General features: G+C 40.2%; 1 protein-coding gene across 3 annotated transcripts in view; it reads right to left on the reverse strand.

The window, feature by feature from the left end:
- The window catches only part of LOC143294737 (uncharacterized), a 43,438-nt gene extending 22,215 nt beyond the window's left edge, over positions 1-21,223 (reverse strand). For 2 of the 3 annotated variants that reach the window (XM_076606192.1, XM_076606190.1), the window contains exons 1-19: positions 21,038-21,223; positions 20,133-20,270; positions 18,285-18,546; positions 17,754-18,008; positions 15,331-15,443; positions 14,656-14,757; positions 14,124-14,234; positions 13,446-13,502; positions 11,021-11,083; positions 10,269-10,448; positions 9,752-9,904; positions 9,181-9,462; positions 6,866-7,025; positions 5,924-6,268; positions 5,170-5,319; positions 4,527-4,688; positions 3,768-3,929; positions 1,646-1,801; positions 768-929 (exon numbers count right to left, since the gene is read on the reverse strand). In XM_076606192.1, the coding sequence (XP_076462307.1) occupies positions 768-929; positions 1,646-1,801; positions 3,768-3,929; positions 4,527-4,688; positions 5,170-5,319; positions 5,924-6,268; positions 6,866-7,025; positions 9,181-9,462; positions 9,752-9,904; positions 10,269-10,448; positions 11,021-11,083; positions 13,446-13,502; positions 14,124-14,234; positions 14,656-14,757; positions 15,331-15,443; positions 17,754-18,008; positions 18,285-18,546; positions 20,133-20,270; positions 21,038-21,112 (3,088 nt within the window). In that variant the 5' untranslated portion in view covers positions 21,113-21,223. The remainder of the gene's footprint in view (positions 1-767; positions 930-1,645; positions 1,802-3,767; positions 3,930-4,526; positions 4,689-5,169; positions 5,320-5,923; positions 6,269-6,865; positions 7,026-9,180; positions 9,463-9,751; positions 9,905-10,268; positions 10,449-11,020; positions 11,084-13,445; positions 13,503-14,123; positions 14,235-14,655; positions 14,758-15,330; positions 15,444-17,753; positions 18,009-18,284; positions 18,547-20,132; positions 20,271-21,037) is intronic. The other variant, XM_076606191.1, reaches the window with a different exon arrangement.
- Between the last annotated feature and the right edge of the window lie 1,345 nt (positions 21,224-22,568).

Here is a 22,568-nt window from a genome sequence, read left to right on the forward strand (position 1 = left end):
ACACACTCAGGGGGGGGGGGGGGGGGGGGGGGCAGACCTCAAGGAACGCGAGGAAAAAAGATTGCAGACAAACAGAAATAAAAATTTGGAAACAACCAACTCAGAATTGGAAGGCAGAGACATCAGATTCAAAATGATATGCCTGGTATATCATGGGTCTAACTTCTTAACTGTTGGATCATATTCTGGAAATGACGAGATCATGGCAAAGATATTCAATACAAATTCAGAAAAACATATCATCCATGCCACACGAGCTACAATTTTTTCTTCTTTTTTTTTTTAAATCCTAAAAAGTATACAGTTACCCAAAACTGCTCATACCAAACCAGTAACTGACAGGGTTTGTTCTGTTGCACCAAAACACCTTTCATACTCTCTCTTCTACAGTTAAAGAAAAGAAAATTATGTATATCCATGACCTTGAAACATGATCCAATGGTCTTACTAAAATCAATGCTCCAAGGAACTGATGAGGGAGGGAGAGGGGTGGGCAGACATAAAAAACCCAATGGACTGCAGAAAGGACAGGAATATCATTTGCGGACACACATCCGGCTTTGACACACAACTGAGACACATCCCATTTTGACACACAATCAACAGACCTTTAGGAATCTGGTTAACAGTTCTTACGTGTGGCACACCGACGACTCCCTACTGTACAGAGTTCAGGGTAAAGCAGTCAAAGAAGACACTCCCTCTCTCCCATGCCAGCTTACCTCCCCTTCCCTGCCTAACCCCATCACCATGTCCAGCTAACCTACCTGCAGCCATGGCACCAGGCCGAGGACTCTGGCAGGCAGCACACTTGGTGTGAGCAGCCGTGTTCTGCACCAGACACACGTCACAGTCCCAATCCCCTGTTGGCCTCTTGAACTTGGCCATCAAGCTGTCAGACTGACCACTGGTCGATGCTAAGGGGGCAGCTGAAAAAGTATGTACAATCAATGATGTAAACCACGGCATATCTCTGTACTGCTCTCCCTCTTGTTTTCTTCATATTATTTGACATCCACAAATCTCAAGTAAACTGCTGAGAAAGGACTATAAAACAGGTTTTTTAAGGGGGGGAGTCCCCCCTCCCATCATCTATGCTGCTCCAGTGGCTTAACTGCCATGCAGCTCTTTGCAGAATTCCCCATAAAAGTGAGTTATCTGCCACAGTCCCAGCAGCATACTGCTATCAATGCTGGGTCATCAGGAGGACCCACACTAGAGGAAACCATGCACTGCTGCTGAGTTACTTCAGTCATATTCAACAAAGATCATTAAAAAAAAATAATAATAATAAAAATTCAGTCAGAAGATATGCCAATATCTCTTGGAAAATCTTACCATTTCTTCTTCTTCTTCTGCCTTTGTGGGCTGCAACTCCCACGTTCACTCATATGTACACAAGTGGGCTTTTACGTGTATGACCGTTCTTACTCGCCATGTGGGCAGCCATGCTCCGTTTTCAGGGGGCTTCATCATTTAATTAACCCCTTGATCAGGGATTGGGAACAGGACAGGGTTTTCCATTTTGTTGCAAAGTAACATGAAGTGACATGTGCGTGAAAAAACATAACACACTGAAAAGAAAAACCAACTTTTGAAGAAGAAAAAAAAAAATCTATATCACATAAAAAAATATAAGACTCACTGGCTCCTGGTTTGAGGGTGTCACAGGCCACACACTTGGTCACCCCGGGTTTGTTCTGCAGCATACAGGCGTCACAGTCCCAGGTGCCTGCCTCAGGGACAAACTTGGCAAACAGGCTGTCCCCACTGCTGGTAGACGACTTCAGCGCAGCGGACACTGCACCAAGGACAACATGAGCATTGACAAAATATGTACAGTAAATACCAGTCACCATGGCGAAGTGGTTAGCATCACGGACTGATGGCTGGGAGCACGCAGATTCGAATCCCAGCGTAGGTGGATTTTTTGGCCCGTGGCCAGCTCCTACCCAGAGTTGAGTATGCTATGGGCTTAAATGGGGAGACTGGGACCACACAATCAAGTGTCATCCACTTCACGGATACGTCTTTGGGTGTTGCTCCATTTACCTGACCAACACTGCAAGTGTCTGTATCTCTCGGGCCTGGTTAATGCTGGGATATCATTATGACAGAAAGCGTAGAGTACAGCCTTGTCACGCAGTCCCAAACCAAAATGGACCTCCACAGCAACACTGTTATCGTCATCCTCCTCCATCATCATCAATGTAAACAAAACAGTCTCAAAGTCTGTGGCCTTTCATGTCCTGCTCTCATGGTGACCTAAGTTTCAATACCTCTCCACTTCCCTGCTTGGGGTGAGTCCTGTCAATGTCTTCAGTGTCGGCAGATTCATGGGGAGCTGCTGTTAGGGGGATGTGGTGGCGGTCTCCACTCTGGGAGGGACGCTCACTCAGTCTGGCTCTGCGACTAAGCCATTACTGTCGTTAGTAGGGGGCTTAGTAGGTACTGTCCTAAGTACGTTAAATCAGAACAGGCACCACTGAACACCACCGAAGTGACTCAGCAGCAGTGCAGGGTCTCCTCTGGTGTGTGGCCACCTGGCGACCTAACATCAATGGTTCCCTGCAGACTGCTGATGCTGGAACTGTGACGGATGAACCTGGGTGTGGCCGTGTATGGGAGGATCTAAATGAGCAGCGTGGGAGTCATGCCACTGAAACGGTGCAGATGATGGGGCAGCAAAAATTAAATAAATAAATAAATAATATAATAAATTTTTAAACGTACAGTGAACGAAAATTATGGACAGGCAACCTATTAACAGGACATGCACTTACATATTTTAAAAGTTCATCTTGCATGCCTGAGCATACAAGGGTATTTGTAGTGTTCATGAGCTCACTGCCACATAAGTTTTTGTCAAACCGAGAGATGTGTGCTTGAAATAGTAATGTCTCCATTCAAGGTAGCCAACATCCAGCAGCATGTAATTTAACCATCCAAACTTTAACAAACTTTACAGTATCTATCCATACTAAATTTGACAGTATCTATTGATACGACTTTCCCACCTTCATAATGACTTTCCCGCTGATACAGTTCACAACAAAAACTCCAAAATGCTTGTCTCACACCCTACACAGAAACCAGCTTGGTGAAAACTGCAAAAAATATTTCGATAATAAATCAAATCTCCATACAGCATGAAATCATATAGGTTTGTTATAAACATCAATAGAAATATTACAAATCATACTCCTGGTTAAGTAACATGCAGGCAACTGCTGCTATCACATCTAAAAATTCCGGCAGGAATCTCAGACCCCTGCCGGAGTCTGCACTGGTGGGTCACGGTTAGTATGTGTAATTAAATGACGTTTTAACCTTTTCTGGCATTATCACTGCTTTATGCCTTGGGTATTTCACAACAAAAGCAACATAAACTGACATGAAAGCAAGATGCTGGACGAAACAGACCATTTTGCTTAGTCTACAAGACAAACAGCACAGAATAGGTAGAGTTCAAAGACAAAGGTTAATTGCAGCATAGCATTTTACTATCAAGAGTAACATTTGAATCTGGAAGTAGCATACTACACTCAATACGTGACAGTTGGCAGGTCTCCACACACACTGCACATCTGCTAGAAAAAAAGGGGGGCAGATGCGATACCTGTACATACCCTCATGCACTGATCACGAAATGAGAACCCACAAAACACTACAGAGAAAAAAAAGGAAGAAAAAAAGAAAAAAAAGAAGACAAGACAAGAGAGCAAACAAAGGAAGAAAAACAAGTCAAACAAAAGTGGAGCACTCACCAGGCCCAGGTTTGCGAGTCTGGCATGCCACACACTTGTCCACATCAGCTTTGTTCTGCACCATGCAGGCTTCACACTCCCAGCTTCCTGCAGGGGGGGCAAACTGGGCAAACAGGCTGTTGCTGCTGCTCACTGATGGCTTGGAAGAGCTTGTCCCGCACACTGGCAGCAAACAGAAACCAATTTATTTCCCCCGAGCTGCATCATCATGTGCTCTGTTTCTGCGGTGCTTCTCCCATCCTGCTCATTTCAAGTTCCTCCGCACAGCCATGTTTTTAATGTTTTTAATAAAAGTCAGCCAGGTGAAACATCAAAGTTGAGGGATAGCATTCTGAGAAGTGGAAATGGAGAAAAATGAAACAAAAACTTTCACTGGCTGATAATCATGTGCCAGTAACTTCATTAGCTGATCACCCCCCTTCATGCCAGTTCACAACAGGTATCTATAATTTCATTTTTTGTTTCTATTATTTTCAATCAATAATTCACTTTTGCTACTTTAGCTCAGCATTCTATACTGAGCATAGCACCCTGAAGCTTGATGTAATATGCAAACGCTTCAAGAGAAGCAGTCGGCAGGTCTCATCTGCCAGGGGGGAAGAAAGGGATCCCCCACCTCCAAGTCCAACTAACCAAGCAATGAGAACCCACAGAACGTCACAGAAGAGAGAGGGAAAGGAAAGAAACATAAAGACAAGACATGAGAGAGAAGAAAGGAAAGAAAGACAAACAAGTCAAAGAGAAAAGTGGAGCACTCACCAGGCCCAGGTTTGCGAGTCTGGCATGCCACACACTTGTCCACATCAGCTTTGTTCTGCACCATGCAGGCTTCACACTCCCAGCTTCCCGCAGGGGGAGCAAACTGGGCAAACAGGCTGTTGCTGTTGCTCACTGATGGCTTGGAAGAGCTTGTCCCGCACACTGGCAGCAAACACAAACAGACTTTTTTTTTTCTCTTGCTTCCCACTGTTTCAGTGGCATCACTCCGACAGTGCTCATCCAGATTCCCCATTACACAGCCATCAGACATTTGAAAAAAAAAAATGAAGCTTACAGCATACTGATACCCTACACCAACAATTATGAAGAGGAATGCCTGGAGGCTATTTCACAGCCTCCACACTGAATTATCTTCATTGTTCTTCACTATGATCTTATCTAACAGCAGAGTGTAAACTAAATCTTCATGTTGTCTACTCCTCACTCCCTTTAACACAACAGCATTCCAAATCAATCACTTCCCATGTACTGTAAAATTATTCTTTCTTAAATACTACATGATTCCAAATCATTCACTTTTGTGGTAACACACAATTGTAGCAGAAAAGAAGACCATAGAAATACACAGCTGTGTTTAAACATTTAACAAACAAGCAAATACAGTGTAGTCTGGCCGACCTACCTTTGCTCGACTGTCTGGGTTTGGAGGAGCTACAGGCCACACACTTGCTGGCATCAGAGGTGTTCTGTATCATGCAGACTTCACATTCCCAGCTGCCCCCAGGAGGGGCAAACTTATTCATCAGACTGTCACTGCCACTGGAGGAGGCTGCTGAGGAAGCAACAGACATGCCAAGCACAAGGTGAACATCGGAACATCAGGTTTTGTTCAATGTATCATAGTGATATTTCACTTTTCTTTCATTTAGCAACTGATTCAAAATTGAACTATTCCCTCAGTTGCAAGTCAGAAAGGTACTTCAAAACCACAAAAGTGTTAAAAGCAAATCATTAACTATAATCATCACTTCGCAGATGTTTGTAAATAATATCTGATTTCAACAGATCAGACAATCAAATACAAGATAAAAGATGTTAGACTGCAGGTCCAGATTTTCCCACTTCCAGCTGCATGGTGTAGATGCTAGCATTCTGATCACTTGAGATTTTCATCATTAACTGTCAGGTGAAAATGACCACCTGATCCAAACAGTCAATTGTCATCATGATGTGTCTCATGACTTGCTGATTTTCTCGCCAATACTACCAGCACTTGTAACATGCAGGCTTGGCAGACATGACAAACCATAATAAAATTGTTATATAATACTTAGAAAGCATAGGAGTACAACCCTGTCATAAAGTCTCAAATCAAACTTCCAGTCTAAATATGATGAGAGGGAGGGAAGTGGCACCATTAGTAACAACAGACTTACACTGTTTGCCCAGGATGTCCATGACACTGCCTGGTTTCAGTTCTGCTGCTGGCTTCAAGGGAGATGCTGATGCTGCACCTGTCTTCCAGTCATTCTTCCCTCCCAGCACATCCATCACACTGCCCTGCTTCAGGTCACTGGAGGCTTTAACACCAAGAGAGGTGGAGCCCATGGGGCTTTTGCCTAAAACGTCCATAACACTGCCAGACTTCAGTGAAGAGGCAACCTTCAGAGGACCACCAAAGGAAGGTGTTGCCGCCACAGAGGAGCTTGTTGCGCTGACACCAGAGCTCACAGGGGAGGTCACCTTACCAAAGCCACCCATAGGGCTGGACAAGGAATTCCCTGCAAACATCAGCTCTGATTACACTCATGTCAAATAGCTGACACAAGACTTTTCCAAGCTTTCTCAAAATGGTCTTGGTTAACAATGCTCATAGTTGCACATATACCCTTAATCCTTAAAGGGGAAGGGGGGAAAGTAAAATTTACATGGCAAACATATCAGAACTTTAACATAAAAATCCATGACTTTCTGTCATTCATGTGTATTCTTGCACAAAAACAGATATGGCCACTAGTCTAAACATCATACAAACTTATAAGACCTCTTTATCAATCGATTCAATGTCCATTGTCATGCAGAATTTTATGTTCACAAAAGTGTCAGTTTCTGAAAAAACAAAACATTTAAGTACAAACAGTTACACACTGAAGCACACTATGCTCAACAAACAGGGAGACTATATACTCTTGTTTAAAACTTTTCCAACAACTGGTTAGATATACAAGTGAACCTTCTACATACCTCACTCAATCAGTAACAATCAGAAGAACTTCTGACTTAAGGTCACACTTCCCCCCTGTTTTCTGTTGATTACAGCACCTCCCCTATTCAACTCAAGGCTGACGGTGTCAAGATGAAACAAGCAGCTCACATACCGGCAGTCCCTGACTTAGGCTTGGCCTCGGTGGAGCCCCACGCTGACACAGTATTCTGAGCCGAGGACCCAAAGCTGAAACCGCTGGTCACTGCTGAGGTTGACTGCTGGTCAGCCGACATGCTGTCAGACACTTTGAGGGGACTGCTGAACCGGAAATCCTGTCAACATGAGAAACATTTGCAGTTTCAACGGAGAGAGAGACAGAGACACAAGACACAGAATGAGTGGCTGGGAGAATCTGTTTTATTCCCCAGAAGTTATCCAACACAGGTCTACAAGCAGGAAACTTTATTTAGCCTGAAACAACTTTGAGAATACAATCATACCAATTCCACTTAATGTTAACTCTCTCTGGACGATGGAATGCACAAGCATTCCTACATAAAATGTATTTGGATTCGGATGACAGAACAGAATAGCATTTTCCAAAACTAAAAATCCATCACACGCTGTACACGTGATTCTGTGATTAGCCAGAAGAGTGGGCTATTCTGGTTCACTCCACAACCGAATGGTATCACTGGCCAGCCTGTCATGTGTGGCCTGTCTCACACACACACTGACAAAGTCACTGACCAGTTGCCTGCTCACATGGCAACCTGTTAGCAAATGGCATCTGAAGCAGGTTCTTCTCAAAATGTTGCAGAGCGAACAAAGCAGCGACGGCAATGTTTTAGTATTGCTAAAGTACTTGAAATGCTACAAACTGAAGGGTCGGACATCGAAGAGGTGGATGATGATAAAGAAGAAAGTGAATTAAGTGCAGAAAGCGAGCATGGGTGTGGTGATTCAGGGTGCAAAAAATTGACATTATTTTCTACGCAATGGCAAAACTGTAAAAATAAGATGAGAAATTTGAATTTTTTTGTTTTATAATTATGTAACAACCCAACACGTAATAAACTACTTCTGAAAGTTTATTTTCTTAGTCTGTATTTTGTATTTTTTGTAATTTTTTTCCCCACACCCTTACAATGGACTGTCTGTGGGGAAAAGCAAGGGAGAAAACTTGCTGTCCCGAGCGAGTTAAACCCATCTTCACTCCCACTCAGTCCCTCTCACACACGGACTTGAGCACTTGTATACACTGACAGTCTGAAAAATGTCTTGTTTCCAATATGGTCTAAACGTCTGAACACAACTATTATTTGTAAACACAGAGATATATACCCTTTTTCTTTCAAATTACATGTTTCACATGTTCCAATGTCAGATGTAGATACTGGTGCATCGTCTTGGTGTCAGAAAAGGAATTATGCATGAAGCAACTTGATATTCAATGGAACTGGAACATACCCACTTTAGTCAAAATTAAATGGAGACAAATTAGGTTTTCGACTTCTCTCATGTCTGGTGAATCAGAAAAAAATATCTTCAAAAAACGTACAGCACATAATATAATTTGTTAACATAATTTTAAGGATGAGAATGGATTCCTACTATGCTCTAAATTTTTATATGGGGTTTCACAGTGTCTGGGAATCACAGCTATTTTCAAACGCAGGTTATTTATGTCGCAATGTCATTACTGCTTAGAAGGATAATTTTGAAAAGATATGGATGGAATCATTACAATCAAGTACAAATGTTTCATCGCACTATAAAAATGGAATTTCTGAGAAAAATATATCGGTCAATGGCCCATTACAAACATAATTTTGTTTATCAAATTCAAATGTGATAATCATTGATTACCAATTGAAACAGGGCAGAAAGATGGAATTGCTATGACTATTGTATCTGTAAAAAATATGACATGAATACTGTTGGAGATGAATTTCATTTAATTATGGAGAGTCCATATTTTTCTGATACTGCTAAAAGACTGTTGCTTGATAAATATGCATGTCCAAGGTCTGTATTTTCATTTTAGTAAATTATTTTCTGCACGTAAACAGGTTCTCTAAGTTTTAAATTCATGAAGAGTTGCAATGTTGCACAAAATACTTTCATGCAGAAGGAATCTAACCCATATTTTACCTTACTTGATGCAAATGGTGTGTTAATCTAGTATTCTTGAAGTATGTTTTCTGAAATCCTCAATGCCAGAATGGGGGTCAAAGGTTAATAAAATCTTGGAATTCTAATTTTGTTCAAAATTGTGTGAATGTATCACAACCAACCGGAATGTTTTTTCACACCAGCTCTGATTATGTCTTTTGAAAGGCAATTTCTAGAAATCCTACTCTCCCTCTGATTTCAAATGTCTGAAGAAGTCCAGGGCACAAGTATAGAAAACATGCTGAAATAGTACACAGTAAAAATTGAAAAAATATAGACACCTGGCACACAAACACATGCACTGTAACTTACAGTGGCAGGAGATGAGGAAGGCTGTGCCGGTCCAGGGGCCGACTTGTGTATGGGAGAGGAAAACGTGAACTGCAGTTTTGCTGGGCTTTGGTCTGACTTGACTGAGGCCTCAACAGTGGTAGCTCCAGACCCTGACATTCCTGATGCTGCTTTTGGTGCAGAGGAGGCAGAGCCAGAGGCAGCCAGGGGACTAGTGGTGAAGGCTGGGAACCCCAGGTTGAAGGCTGGCATGGAACCGATAGGCAGCGTGAAGTCTGTACGCAGATTGGGCAACTCTGCCACCTGCATTGACACAGATCCAAAGCAATCATTGTGGGGTGGCTACACACACACACAGGTCCTGCCAACTCTGAAAAAACATTTGAGCCGGAAACTGCATTATGTCCAAGTCTTCCACAAGGCAAGACATCCTAGAAAAAAAAAAAATACTTGAGAAATAAAACATGACCTATTCATCATTTAGAAAAAGAAACCAAGCCAGATTACCATCAGAATTTTAACGCCAGGATACTAATTTATAAGTGAAAGCACCCATGACACCCCCACACTCATATACATACAAAGCACTCACATTGTCTTCCTCCCTGCTTGGGTGTCTGTTGCGGCCACGGGTATCGTAAGATTTCTGATGCTTCATCTTGCCACTGGTTCTGGATGGAGCAGGCTCTGGGAACTCCGCCTTCTGTGGCACATCATTCCTCTTCTGCTCCTGCGTGTCTTCATCCTGACACATAAACTATTTGTAACATCAACTATCTGGGTCTAGTCAACTTCTTCCACTAGTGCAGTCATGTATAACCATTTACAGAGCAACTCTTCTGAAAACATATAAAGAACAAAGCTATTCAAATACTAAACCCCACAATTTTTGCCCTCACCAGTCAACAGTGAAAGTGAATCATACAAATATTTCTCAAATTTAATGTGAAGCAAGCTGAATTTCTCAAACAAGAATTACAAGATACTGATGAAGTACAAAAGGCAAGCAGTCGACAGTATTTTCAAGACTCTAATTCCTGTATAAAACCTGACAAGACAACCTGAAACAACACAATATGGTTTGTTGAATTCTGGATACTCTTACACACCTCATCTTCCTCAAGGACCACACTGCTTCTCTCCTCTGTCGTTTGTGTGACAGTCGAGGAGACCTTGGGTCGTTGTGAGGGCAGAGAGACAACCTGCCGATTCTTAGCAATGCTGGCAGCAACTGGAGACTGACGGTGCTGGACAGGGGGCCCTCTCAATGGCAATCCCCTCACTGGCATCTGCACAAAAAGACAGGGATAGGTTCATTCTCTCTCATTCAATATCCTTTAACATGCTTCTTTCAATAACTCAGACAGTCACAACTTATAATAACAAAAATACAACAGAACATAGCTTTTGCTTTTATTTCTTCTCGAGTTGCAATTTATTCAGATCCAGTTCTTGAAATCGGTGTCCTTGTCAGAATCCTCCATGTGATTTGTGTGTGAGTGTTATCAATGTGCATGTGTTTATATGTGAAAACATTAGTTATTAGTTGAATGCAATGAAATTCAATCCACAGGGGGGAGGGCGAGGAGGGAAACTGTAGCTCAGTGTAAATTTTCTCTGCTAAAATATCTTACTGCACTGTAGAGAACTGTTGTGTACATTTATATATTAAAAAAAGAAAATAAAAAAAGGTATGTACATAGCATGAGTTAAAAATTATGACCAATTAAACACACACACACAAATAAGAATTTCATTACTTTCCAATTACTTCTATTACTACTCAGGGGGCAAAAAGACCCCCCCCCCCCCACCCCCCCCCCAAAAAAAACCCACAGCTTAAAATATCTTTATACTTCACCTCAAGAGATCGTGATGGTAAGCTCGTCTGCAATGGCCTTGATGGCTTACGGTAACTGGTAGGCTGGAAATACACACATTAATGAATTTTCAAAACAGTACACCTTTAATAGTCTTAACATGCACAAGTATGGTCCTTGATATGCCAAGTTCAGAGCTTATAAATAGCCAATTAGCGATTCCAGGCACATAAAACACAGAGATCTTCTCAAGTCTGAAATTTTGTTTCTGCCCAGACTGAAGCCTAATTTTTTGTTTCTGCCCAGACTGAAGCCTGAAAATACTACGTGGTCTGAACAAAAAAGAGCATCAAGCCTGAACACGATTACCGTACTATTATATTTTCAAAAGACTTATTTCAGGGAGAACGATGATGAAAATCAAGTAGCAGATAAAAGCAGACAAAAAGAAGGGATTTATACCTAAAAACAAATATTTAATAAAACATAATTTCAATGAACACGATCTGCCACCCATACTGACATTCTCACAGGATGAACCTTTATTCTGATGATTGCAGTATCCAGCATTATTCTTGTTGTGAAAACAAACTATGATACAACTATGTATCTCGTTGTAAAGAAAAATATGCATGTGTTACTCTCAAATGTCCATTAGCAAAACTACTTACAAAGCTGGAGCTACTGAGGAAAGAAAGTACCTTAACGAATGTGTGTTGCGCACGTGCGCACGTCTGTGTGCGTGTGTATATATGCAAGTGCGTGCATGTGTGCATGAATTGTTTTTAATGCAAGCCTCTGAGTGTGTGTGTGTGTGTGTGTGTGTGCACCCGAAAAATGTGTGCAGATTGCACCCGAAAAATGTGTACACGTCTGTTTATGTATGTGAGCAATGGTAAAATGTGTGCTTCAGTTTGTGTGTCAATCTGTATATCATTATGTGTGATGTCTGTCACTGCGTGTGTGTGTGTGTGTGTGTATGTTTGCACGCGTGCATGTGTGTGTGTGTGTGTGTGCACCCGAAGTGTGCGGATGGTGTATGTGTGTGTGTGTGTGTGTGTGTGTGTGGGCGCGCGCGCGCACTCACACGTCTGTGTATGTATGTGAGCAATGGTAAAATGTGTGTTTCAGTTTGTGTGTCAATCTGTATATCATTATGTGTGGTGTCTGTCACTGCATGTGTGTCTGCGTATGTGTGTGTGTGTATGCAAGCACACACGTGCGTTTGTGTACACCCGCGTAAGTGTGTGGATGGTGTGTACATGTGCATGTATGTGTACACGCACATATATACATGTGTTTGCGCGCACGTCTATGTACGCAAGCAATGGTAAAATGTGTGTGCACAGCTAAGCATTTGTGTTTCTGTGAATGTCTGGTGTCTTGTCAAGATGCACGCACACATGCGTGCGTGTGTAGTGTGTGTGCGTGTGTATGATCAAAAACAACAGCAATAGTGAAATGAACCAACGTCCAAATGACAGAGGCCACACGTGCATTTGCACTAAATGCCTTCTTTTTTTTCTGAGAGTAAAACACACAAGCTTTTTATGTATTGAGTATAATTTCAAAATGTTATGTTTAAAATGAGAAAGATCAGTTTAAAGCAAATTAACCCCGAAGCATATTAACCCCGCCAGCATTGATTACAGATTAATTTCCCTTTTTACTATCTGCACCATAGACATCCAGAAATATAACTTCCAAGCTTAGCAAAAGATGTTCCTGATTGAACAAAAAATGATAAAAATGATTGCTCTTGTTGTTGTGTCAGAATATCAGATCAAAGTGCCAAGTTTACAGAATAAAGAAAATATAAACAGTAAATTGAGTTTGCATATAATCTGGCTTTTTTGTTTACACAAGTGAGTCAAAAAAGAAGCCAAATTATATGCAAACTCAATTTACTGTTAATATTTATATTTTCTTTATTCTCTTCTTTTGCTAAGCTTGGAAGTTATATTTCTGGTGGATGTCTTTGGTGCAGATAGTAAAAAAGGGAAATTAATCTGTAATTAATGCTGGCGGGGTTAATTTGCTTCGGGGTTAATTTGCTTTAAACTGATCTTTCTCATCTTAAACATTACATTTTGAATTTATACTCAACACATAAAAAGTCCAAGTGCTTTCTATCTCCCCCCCACCCACCCCAAAAAAGGAGCATCAATCAAGCACCAAAACAACTCCAGTCACAGTATGAAGAAAGCAAAAACAAAATTGACAAAGAGCAGCAGAAAGCAAAAAATTAAGAAAGATGGTAAAAATGAACTTTTGATCTCAAATCACATGCTCAAAGATTGGAAATAATGGAAATGTTGCTTGGTTTGATTAAAATGTGCCAAATATCTTTGATAACATTTTTTTTTTTTTTTTTTTTTTTTTAAATGAAAAACCCACTTCAGTATTATGTGAATACAACTGCTCAAAGGTTGGGAAAACATAAAATCAGTTACAAGAAATACTCACTGTAAAAGACAACAGGGAGTCTGTTCCTGTTTCACTGAGTCTAGACCTTTTCGTATCCTGAAATAACAAAATGTTTATTTCACAAAGTACAAGAAGCAATGCCTTCAATACTTAATAAATAAAAACACCACACACCATCCAAAACACACAGCTTACGTCCACTGTTCAAAACTATAAAATCTCAAAAATATGCAACGTTTGTCCACTTTCCAAGGTAACCTCAATACCCTTATCAATCATGACAAATCTCTAACATCTGGAGTATTTTCTGAAGTAGCTTTATTATTCTGTAAACATACGTGGATTAAACTGGCAATTCTCAAAAAATAACAGTCCCAGAAGTTTCAAAAGGATACATACACATGGACAGAAAAACTTAGACATGCACAGACAATACTGGGTAATTATATTAATGATATATTGTATCTTTCTTTCAGGGATGCACAGGGGAGGTAACCTACTTCAGGAGGTTATCGGCCGTAGCTACTTTCATTTTCTCTGCATAGACGGGTAGTGGTTTGCACAGGACAGGAATCAGACCCCTGCCGGAGTCTGCACTAGTGGGTCACGGTTAAGTATGTGTAATTAAAACTATATTTCAATGCTCTTTCAACATTCAGCTTACCTGTAGATCATCCACACACACACACAAAATAAAAAAACCAACATGAATCTTACAGATAATCTCTCCAGCGTCTTAAGAATCTGTGTGGCTGAAGAACTGAGGACAGCATTTCCAGAGTTGTTCAGTGGCTTTGCAGTCACTGATTTGCGAATGGGCAGGGCATTCTGAAAAGCGAAAGAACACACAACAATCAAAGACACGAAAAACTTACTGCAATACAAAGGAAATGTGCTCTATCTTATCTTATGCAAAGAGCAAATTGATGAGAAACTGCAGATACAGCTATTCAAATGATCAACTTGTTAATCTGCTAGATATTTTAAGCCTTTTTTTTTTTTTTTTTTTTAAATTCAATCATCAATATCTATTTAATGTGAATGTAATTCTCACAAAATGAAATGCTTCACACCTTTTTCGGTGTTTTACATTCCTAAATGAACCATGCAAACATGCATTCATTATATTAACACAGGGTAGAAACAGTCCTGCATTAGGTGAACAGAAATCCAAACACATTTATCTTCATGCTACTACTGTCCAATTTTATAGACTGTTAACGTATTTCAACAAACGGTGTTGACATACCTGATATGGCAATGAACTGTTTAGACTAGATCTCCTGTATGCAGAAGCACCACCATACATTGTTCTGCCTGAATAAAATGAAGATTCATGCATCGATTCATTCTGAAACAGAGTAGAAAAACAAATAGTTTTAAACTATTCTTGTATGAAAAATCTTAATAATTCTTTTTTTTAATAAAGAAGAGGAGGGGGAAGAAAGGGAACCACAACAAAAGTTTTAACAAAATGGCTATGTTTATGGGGACTGGAGGTGTGTGGAGATGGGGACATTCTTAGTAAATATCTACGCCAAAGAATCGATAGACAGATAGAAAATGCGAAAAAAAACTTAGCCGTATGAAGTGCACAGAACAGGTGTCGAGATGGCTGCCGGAAAAAGAGGGCGCTAGCCAGGGGGGCACAGGGGACGTTACCTACTTCCGGGAGGTTATCGGCCGTAGTACTTTCATTTTCTCCGCATAGGCAGATAGTAGTTTGCACAGGACAGGAATGTCAGACCCCTGCCGGAGTCTGCACTAGTTGGGTCACGGTTAAGTATGTGTAATTAAAGCTTACTTTTCAGCCAATTCACTGTAACAGTGTATACATCATAATAATTCAAGTATGAAATCATGCCTGTGCACATCAAGTTTGTATATGAAAACATAAAAAAGATTAAAAGGTAATAACACTTACCAAACGAGGAGAAGAGAAAACAGACATCTTGAAAGCTGGTCTATGTGCTGGAGACTGCTGTTGAGACTTTCTCCTGTGCACATTTTCTGGACCCCAGAGTCTCTGTCGTTTTGCTACACACACACACAAATATACATCAAATTAACTGCACCTCAATCTTATTGTTTCCATCCGTTTGCACACAGCCACAGGTAAATACAGGTACTGAAGAACAAAAACTTGCCCATAATATTTTCAAATTTTAATGCTTCTAGCTTGAGCCTCATTTACAACACATTTCACGCTCATTTGTCAAGCTGGAGAGATCTGAACCCTGCATAACTTATAATTTAAATCTTCTTGCGACAAAGCACTCAAAAACAGACATTCAGAATCTATGAAAGATTCCTATTTTGTTATCCAAAATTTCCCCTCTACAATTGTAATGCAGTGGATATCAAAATTGCAAACCACTACTTTTCCACACACAAAAAATATACAATTCTAAATCTTAACCCCTCAAGTGCCAAGTATTATTTTGACAAGTACTTCCTATTAGCCAGATGGTTTTTGGTTGCGAAGGGTAATAATTAACAAAAAATTCTAGCACCCAAACTATTGCAAGAAAGTATACATAACCCACACTTTTCTTAAAGATGAACAAACTAGATTTCTGACACTTTGAAGCTTACTTAACACACTGGTTGGCAATGAGTAAACTAATCTTTAAAAAAAAAGTCACATACTTTCTCAGTTTCTGAATATGTTATAGATTGTTAACAGCAGCAACACAAATGAACCTGGAAAATGTATGGAAACTAAAAACTAAATTTGTTGCCGTACCATATGTATGCACAGTCATGAACTGTAATCAAAATTTCTGATCTCTACACATTTTCAGCCCATCATTCAACACAGTTTCTTGTTAACTGCATTAGAAATGTTGTAAGCAATCCACTTTTTTAAGCTTAGTTTCTTTGAGAAAAATGTGTGTGTGTGTGTGTGTGCATGAGAGTACAGTTAAGATTTTTGCCTGCATGCCACAGCCATAGTGATTTTCAAAAGACCACATTTTTCAAGTGATTCATGCAACACACAATATTGTTCCGCCCCTTTCTTCAGACACTCCCTCCCTCCCTGCCCTGAAAAGTGTGACGGGTTGTCTTTGAGGTCAATTTTCGGTCAGCCACAGAGCTATTCTTGGCTTCCACTCCGCTCTCTCTCTCCTTTTATTGCAACATCTGCTAGCTCTACAACTTTCCCCTACCCTCCATGCAAAACATCGCCCTCACCTTCAAGTTGAGCTGTCCAACATGATTTTTTTTAAATCTCAAATACAAAATGCATTGTCTTCAATGATTTGTAAAGCTTGTGCAACATCTTGGGTGACAAAATCACAAAGGTGTTTGCAACACACTGCTGTTTCAAGTCACTAGATCCAGTTTGTTTTCAGCGTCCGCTGTGTTAAAATTCTCTAAGAGAAACTTCTCTAAGAGGGGTACTGACAATAATATCCAGTAATTACCATATAGAGTGTGATTGGCTCTTGCTCCTCGTGGATAACGAAAGTAGACATCTTTCTGACTAGTGGTTTTTGGACACAACTTTAAAAGGGGCACCTTTCTGAGTGACAAATGCACTTTACAAGTGATGGCCTAGTGGAGCGATGGGCCTAGTGGAGTGATGGCCTAGAGGTAACTCGTCTGCTTAGGAAACCAGAGAATCTGAGCACATTGGTTCAAATCATGGCTCAGCCGCCGATATTTTCCCCCCTCCATTAGACCTTGAGTGGTGGTCTGGATGCTAGTCATTCGGATGAGATTATAAACCGAGGTCCCATGCACAGCATGCACTTAGCGCACATAAAAGAACCCACGGCAACGAAAGGGTTGTTCCTGGCAAAATCCTGTAGAAAAATCCACTTCAATAAGAAAAACAAATAAAACTGCACACAGGAAAAAATACAAAAAAATGGGTGGCACCGTTGTGTAGCAACGCGCTCTCCATCGGGAGAGCAGCCCGAATTTCGCACAGAGATATCTGTTGTGATAAAAAAGAAATACAAAGTGGTGGTTTTGGCAGTTGTGGCCTGTCCAGAGTCTGAACACTGATGCCCGTTCCCGCCTAGTCTGCAGGTAGTAAGGGTCTGTCCTTTTTTTGAATGGATGCTGATGCACCCACTTCTGTTGCTAAGCCTCAATACTGGTCTTTACCTCTAGGTAGCTGGTGGATCCACCTGTTCTTGTGTAGTGCCTTCCTTCATGAGGGAGTCAGTTGTTTAGCACAAGCATATATGGCTGTTTCAAACATGAAATGGTTGTATATTGTTCCAAATCATCGTTAAAGATAATCTAAAAAAACTCACTTCATTATTAATTCATAAAAAGATACTCTGCACTAGTTGGGTCACATATGTGTAATTAAAAAAGATAATGGCTGCTTACAAGGATTGTCTTCTGCTGCACACTCCAAAGTGGATGACACTGCTGATGTTGAACCCAACATGCTGTCTGTCCTTTCCTCATTCTGCACCAACCGACTGCACGATGCTGAATCTGGGGAGTCCTCATCCTCTCTTGACCTGCCCAGTCTTTCACGGGTCATGGCACCAGACAAGGATGAGGTGGAGGTAGCAGCAGGTGCCTCGCCTCCCAGTCCCCTTGAGGTCGTTTCAACAGCATTCGCCATTTGCTTTTTCTCTGCACCAACCAGATATAGTTATAAAGCAATAAAGTACATTCTTAACATTTTCAGGGGATCTGTAAAACGCTACCTTGTGTTTGTTAAATGTACAAAACAGGTAAACAACAACATCAAATTCTTATATATCTATACACTCAGTATGCTCCAAATACTGAGATATTATTCCACCCAAAGGAGTTAGAAAAGAACAGGTTTTCAGTTGACTAAACTTATGTACTGATGCATGTGTTGTTGAACAGTGGTAAAAAGGCAAACTGAAAAATTCAACAAACCATTAATCTTCTGTGTAAAAAAGCCTCTGGAAATTTGTGACTTGTCAAAAGTTGATGGGCTGTTGCCCCAGGTAGTCTTGACTGCCCGACTTCGGTTTTCCCAGGTAGATGACGACACTTGAGTCCTCTGCAGCCACGGTAAGGAACTCTCACATGTACTGCGTGTAACATCCCCATGTTGAACACTTTGTGGGGACCCATCTCCGATTCTCAACCCTTGCACTGAATGACCCGGTAAAAGTGAAGGGGATTGAACAGGGCTCTGGAAATCAGAAATAAATGTCACATGATTATCTTCAGTTCGAAGTAAAATAAAGAAAGAAAAATCACTCATAAAATCATATAATTTACTTATTCAAATGGTGCACAGCTTCTTTTTAGATTTTTCACAAGGAAAGTACAGTGTTCAATGGTTAGGCAACTAAAAAATGTACTTCCCTGTTCCTTAGCTATATCAAGGACATGAAGGGAAGTTGAGCCCCTAAAATTTGAAATTTAAGTTGTGTCTTCTCTAGTTTAAATCTAGACCTGTTGTTTGTTGACAAGATACAAGGAACTTGTTAATGTTCTTTTTTTTTCTTTTTTTTCTTTTTTTACACAGGCAACAAAAGCTCCTCTAAAACAGGTACATGTATTATGCAATGTCATTCAGATCACAATATTCTGTTTTACTTTAGATACAATAAAGGTTTTCTCTCTCTCTCTCTCTCTTTTTTTTTTTTTTTTTTTTTTTCCATTAACTCTTTCGCTGCCATGTTTCTGAGTGAAACAATCCCCAGTGCAAAATATCTTAGACCTGACACACTCAGTCACAAGATCTAGTTTATGTCAAAAGTATACAGAAAACAATTCTGCAATTTTAAATTCAACACTTCCAAAATTATTTACTGAAATACTTTGGATATAGTTTTCTTTAGTTATGTTGATGCTCAATTACATTTTTTCAAATCAATAAAAAAAAAAAAATTTAAAAGATAAAAAATATAAAACAACAACAAAACAACATGCTATAAAACCATAACAGAAATTCTTTCAGAATGGACTGCAAAGAGGTCATTTCATATTTATACTCCAATAAAATCATTTGCCTTACATTCAGAACACACTTTCCTTATTCCTGCCTGAATAAATAACTGTCATTACTTTTAAAAATATTTTTTACTGTTTAAATCAAGCAGAAAAAAACAAATCATAAAATAATGTTTAAAACATGAGTTTGAATGACCTTGTTATTACTGTTTGCAATGCAAATTTTCTGTGTGAGTGTGTGTATAGTTTGTTTAGTTCCGTCTACCAAAAAGGAGCGAGTCTGCAGCAATCCTTTTATATGTATACACAACATTATTTCAGCTAGACATATGCCTAACAGCAACATAATCAAATGCACTTCAAGCCTTGAATACACGCACATAAATGACGTATACTTGTGTATTGGTGGATCCCTGCAAAGAATTTTGCGAGTGAGCAACACTTGTTGCCCCCCCCCCCGCCCCCCCAAGAGCACTAAAGTATGTGCTGCATATATGCATAACCTCAGTTTATCTTCTCATCAGAATAAGTCAAACATGTATCATGATGTTTAATTTATAATTATATGAAATGAAAACAGTAACACAGACTTTTTATGCAGACAGACCAGAAAGTGTGTGTATGGTGTATATAATTCTGAATTAATAGACGTAAAAATCTTTAAAATCTTTCTGGAAGTAGTATCAGTAAGAAATCAAATTGCAAATAAGCATGACACAATACCAAAAAATGTACTTTTTAAATCTCATCTGGAAACTTTAATCTCAACCCAACATAAAGACAAAGTCACAAAAGGCAGAGCATAAAAAGTACACTTACAACGAATTCATCTTCTTCATCAGCAGCTGAAGACACACCAGGTCTATCCCTATCTTCTGGTGTTTGGCCATCATCAGTTGCAAGCCATGATGGTCGCAGGACCTCCTTAATGGAGTCTGTAATACGACTCAGGAGAGACTGAAAAAAAAGTAATTATTTTAGTATTTACAGTTTTCACACCAGCATTTGGGTAAATACACTCTGCTTTGGGTATTTGTGCATGCTACTATGCTCATATCAGATCATTTAGTTGAAAAACTATTGAAGAGTTTCCAGTAAACAAATTTCTATCACTTAGCATGCTAAAAGTAAAATGAAGTTTGTACAAGTTTTGCGAATTGGTATGGAATGGCTGTAGCCTTCTGGACAATGTAGAAGGAAGCTATTTCTGGCTTTTGTAACAAATCACTGTACCATTGTGATTTAGGCAAAACATTGATCCAGATCAAGAAAATCTTAAATGGATCTTCACGCTCAACATTTGAATTTCAGAATTCATGTTTTTAGTATTAGCTCTGTCAGTCTGTGAAATACCCCCACTCTTACATCTCCAAAAATATCAAAGCATTCTACGTTCGATAAATATCATACTCAGTCGATACACTAATTATAATGCTATTAAATCTGAACCGTTACTTGTGAATGAGATGTGCGGAAGCCCAGAGAGGTTTCAGGGAAGACGAGATGTTAACGTCAATCTGATTTGGGGGGTTTACATGGCAATGGCCCATTCCTACATTAAAACCTGTTCTCTTACATATTAACAACCCGTGTTAATGTCAGATTATCACTGCAAAGAATGACGCTAGTCAAAATTAACTGGACAAGCAGAAGACGAAAAATTTACGCGGTTAAATTTTCATGTTGGATCTGCATAGAACTCACGTGTACAACTTTCGTCTCACCTTCTTCCGTTCGTATGGTTTTGACGAAGAATGTCCGCGTTTACTTTTTATCTTGCCTCCACCTTCGGACGCCATTGTACAACCTTGCACTATAAACAATGGCTGTATCTAAGAGGCTTTCGCTATATTCCGTCGGCAACCATCAATTTTCATTTCACCCGATCTCGATGATTTCTGAGATAAAGATGGCGGCAAGAGAACTTGGGTTCGATTGGCAGACATGTGGGTCACATGGTATGCTCATGTGTGAAAGGTCATTTCCGTTGATGTCTCTTCCTGTGTTTCGCTTCCGCAGGGAAACAGAAGTCCAGAAACGACTTAGTTCTCTCATCATCCTGACAGCGAAGTCTAAACCAAGAATAAGGCACAAGTTCATTCATTAATTTATTTACTAAATTCATAGCAATACCAATGTAAGAGAAAGAATGCGGATTTCGCCAATTTATAATTATTAATTGGTGGAAATAAGGGGTGGGGTTGAGTCCTCTGATCCAAAGAATTATTTTTAGATCACAGTGGGTTGAGTTCACGGATGTACAAACAGATTTTTGTTACAAATCTTTTTTAAAAGTCCGTGAGTTGGGTCAAGATGTGCACAGAGCGGTTGACGATACTTAACCATTCAACCATACAACGTTGTTTAAAATGGAAGCCTCTTCAAAAAGTTGAAGTAATACATAGCATGCGCTGCACACACCGACACACACACTCCCACTGACGACAGGAAACCACACACACACAGGACTCACTGCAATGATGACTGGTGTATTGTTCTATACTAAGGTACAGAAGTTCGCTGTTTCACACACACACACACACACACACACACACACACACACACACACACACACACACACACACAATTAGTCTAAAATTGATTTTACCCAACTTCTCGGACAATTCTTGTGAACTGTATTTTTGACAACTTCAAGACGTTATTTGCTATTGCAGAAGGTTTGCTGCATAGTCCAATAGGACATTTGATGTTAGCGTTTCCTTCTATTAAGTATACATCAAGCTATGCTTATGTCTCCCTTCAGTTTAGCCTGAGTTTTTCCAACGTTCTGATCTTCAGTCAAGTTACGCATATCAGTGACTGCGTGCGCGCGCACACACACACACACACACACACACACACACACACACACACACACACACACACACACACACCATTCTTCACTCACTGCCCAAGTCTGTCCCCACCCCACCCCCCACCCCCATCATTTTCAGTGTTGTTGTTTTTGTTTTTCAAGTTGTTTTTGTTTGCCAGTTCGTCTAATATCACTTCAAGTGGAAAGACGTAAAACTGAAGACTACTGCTACTACTACTACTACTACTACACACCGCGGGGCACACGGCACACACACACACACACCCACACACACACACACACACACACACACACACTGGGAACACACACACACACACACACAGAGTCCCGGCGGCTCCACACACCCCACCCCTTGCTCCAGCACTGATTAATATGTGACACTGAAATATTAATGGAGCAATATAATTTTATATACTCTG

The sequence above is a fragment of the Babylonia areolata genome, chromosome 20 (assembly GCF_041734735.1).
Source record: "Babylonia areolata isolate BAREFJ2019XMU chromosome 20, ASM4173473v1, whole genome shotgun sequence".
Taxonomy (NCBI): domain Eukaryota; kingdom Metazoa; phylum Mollusca; class Gastropoda; order Neogastropoda; family Buccinidae; genus Babylonia; species Babylonia areolata.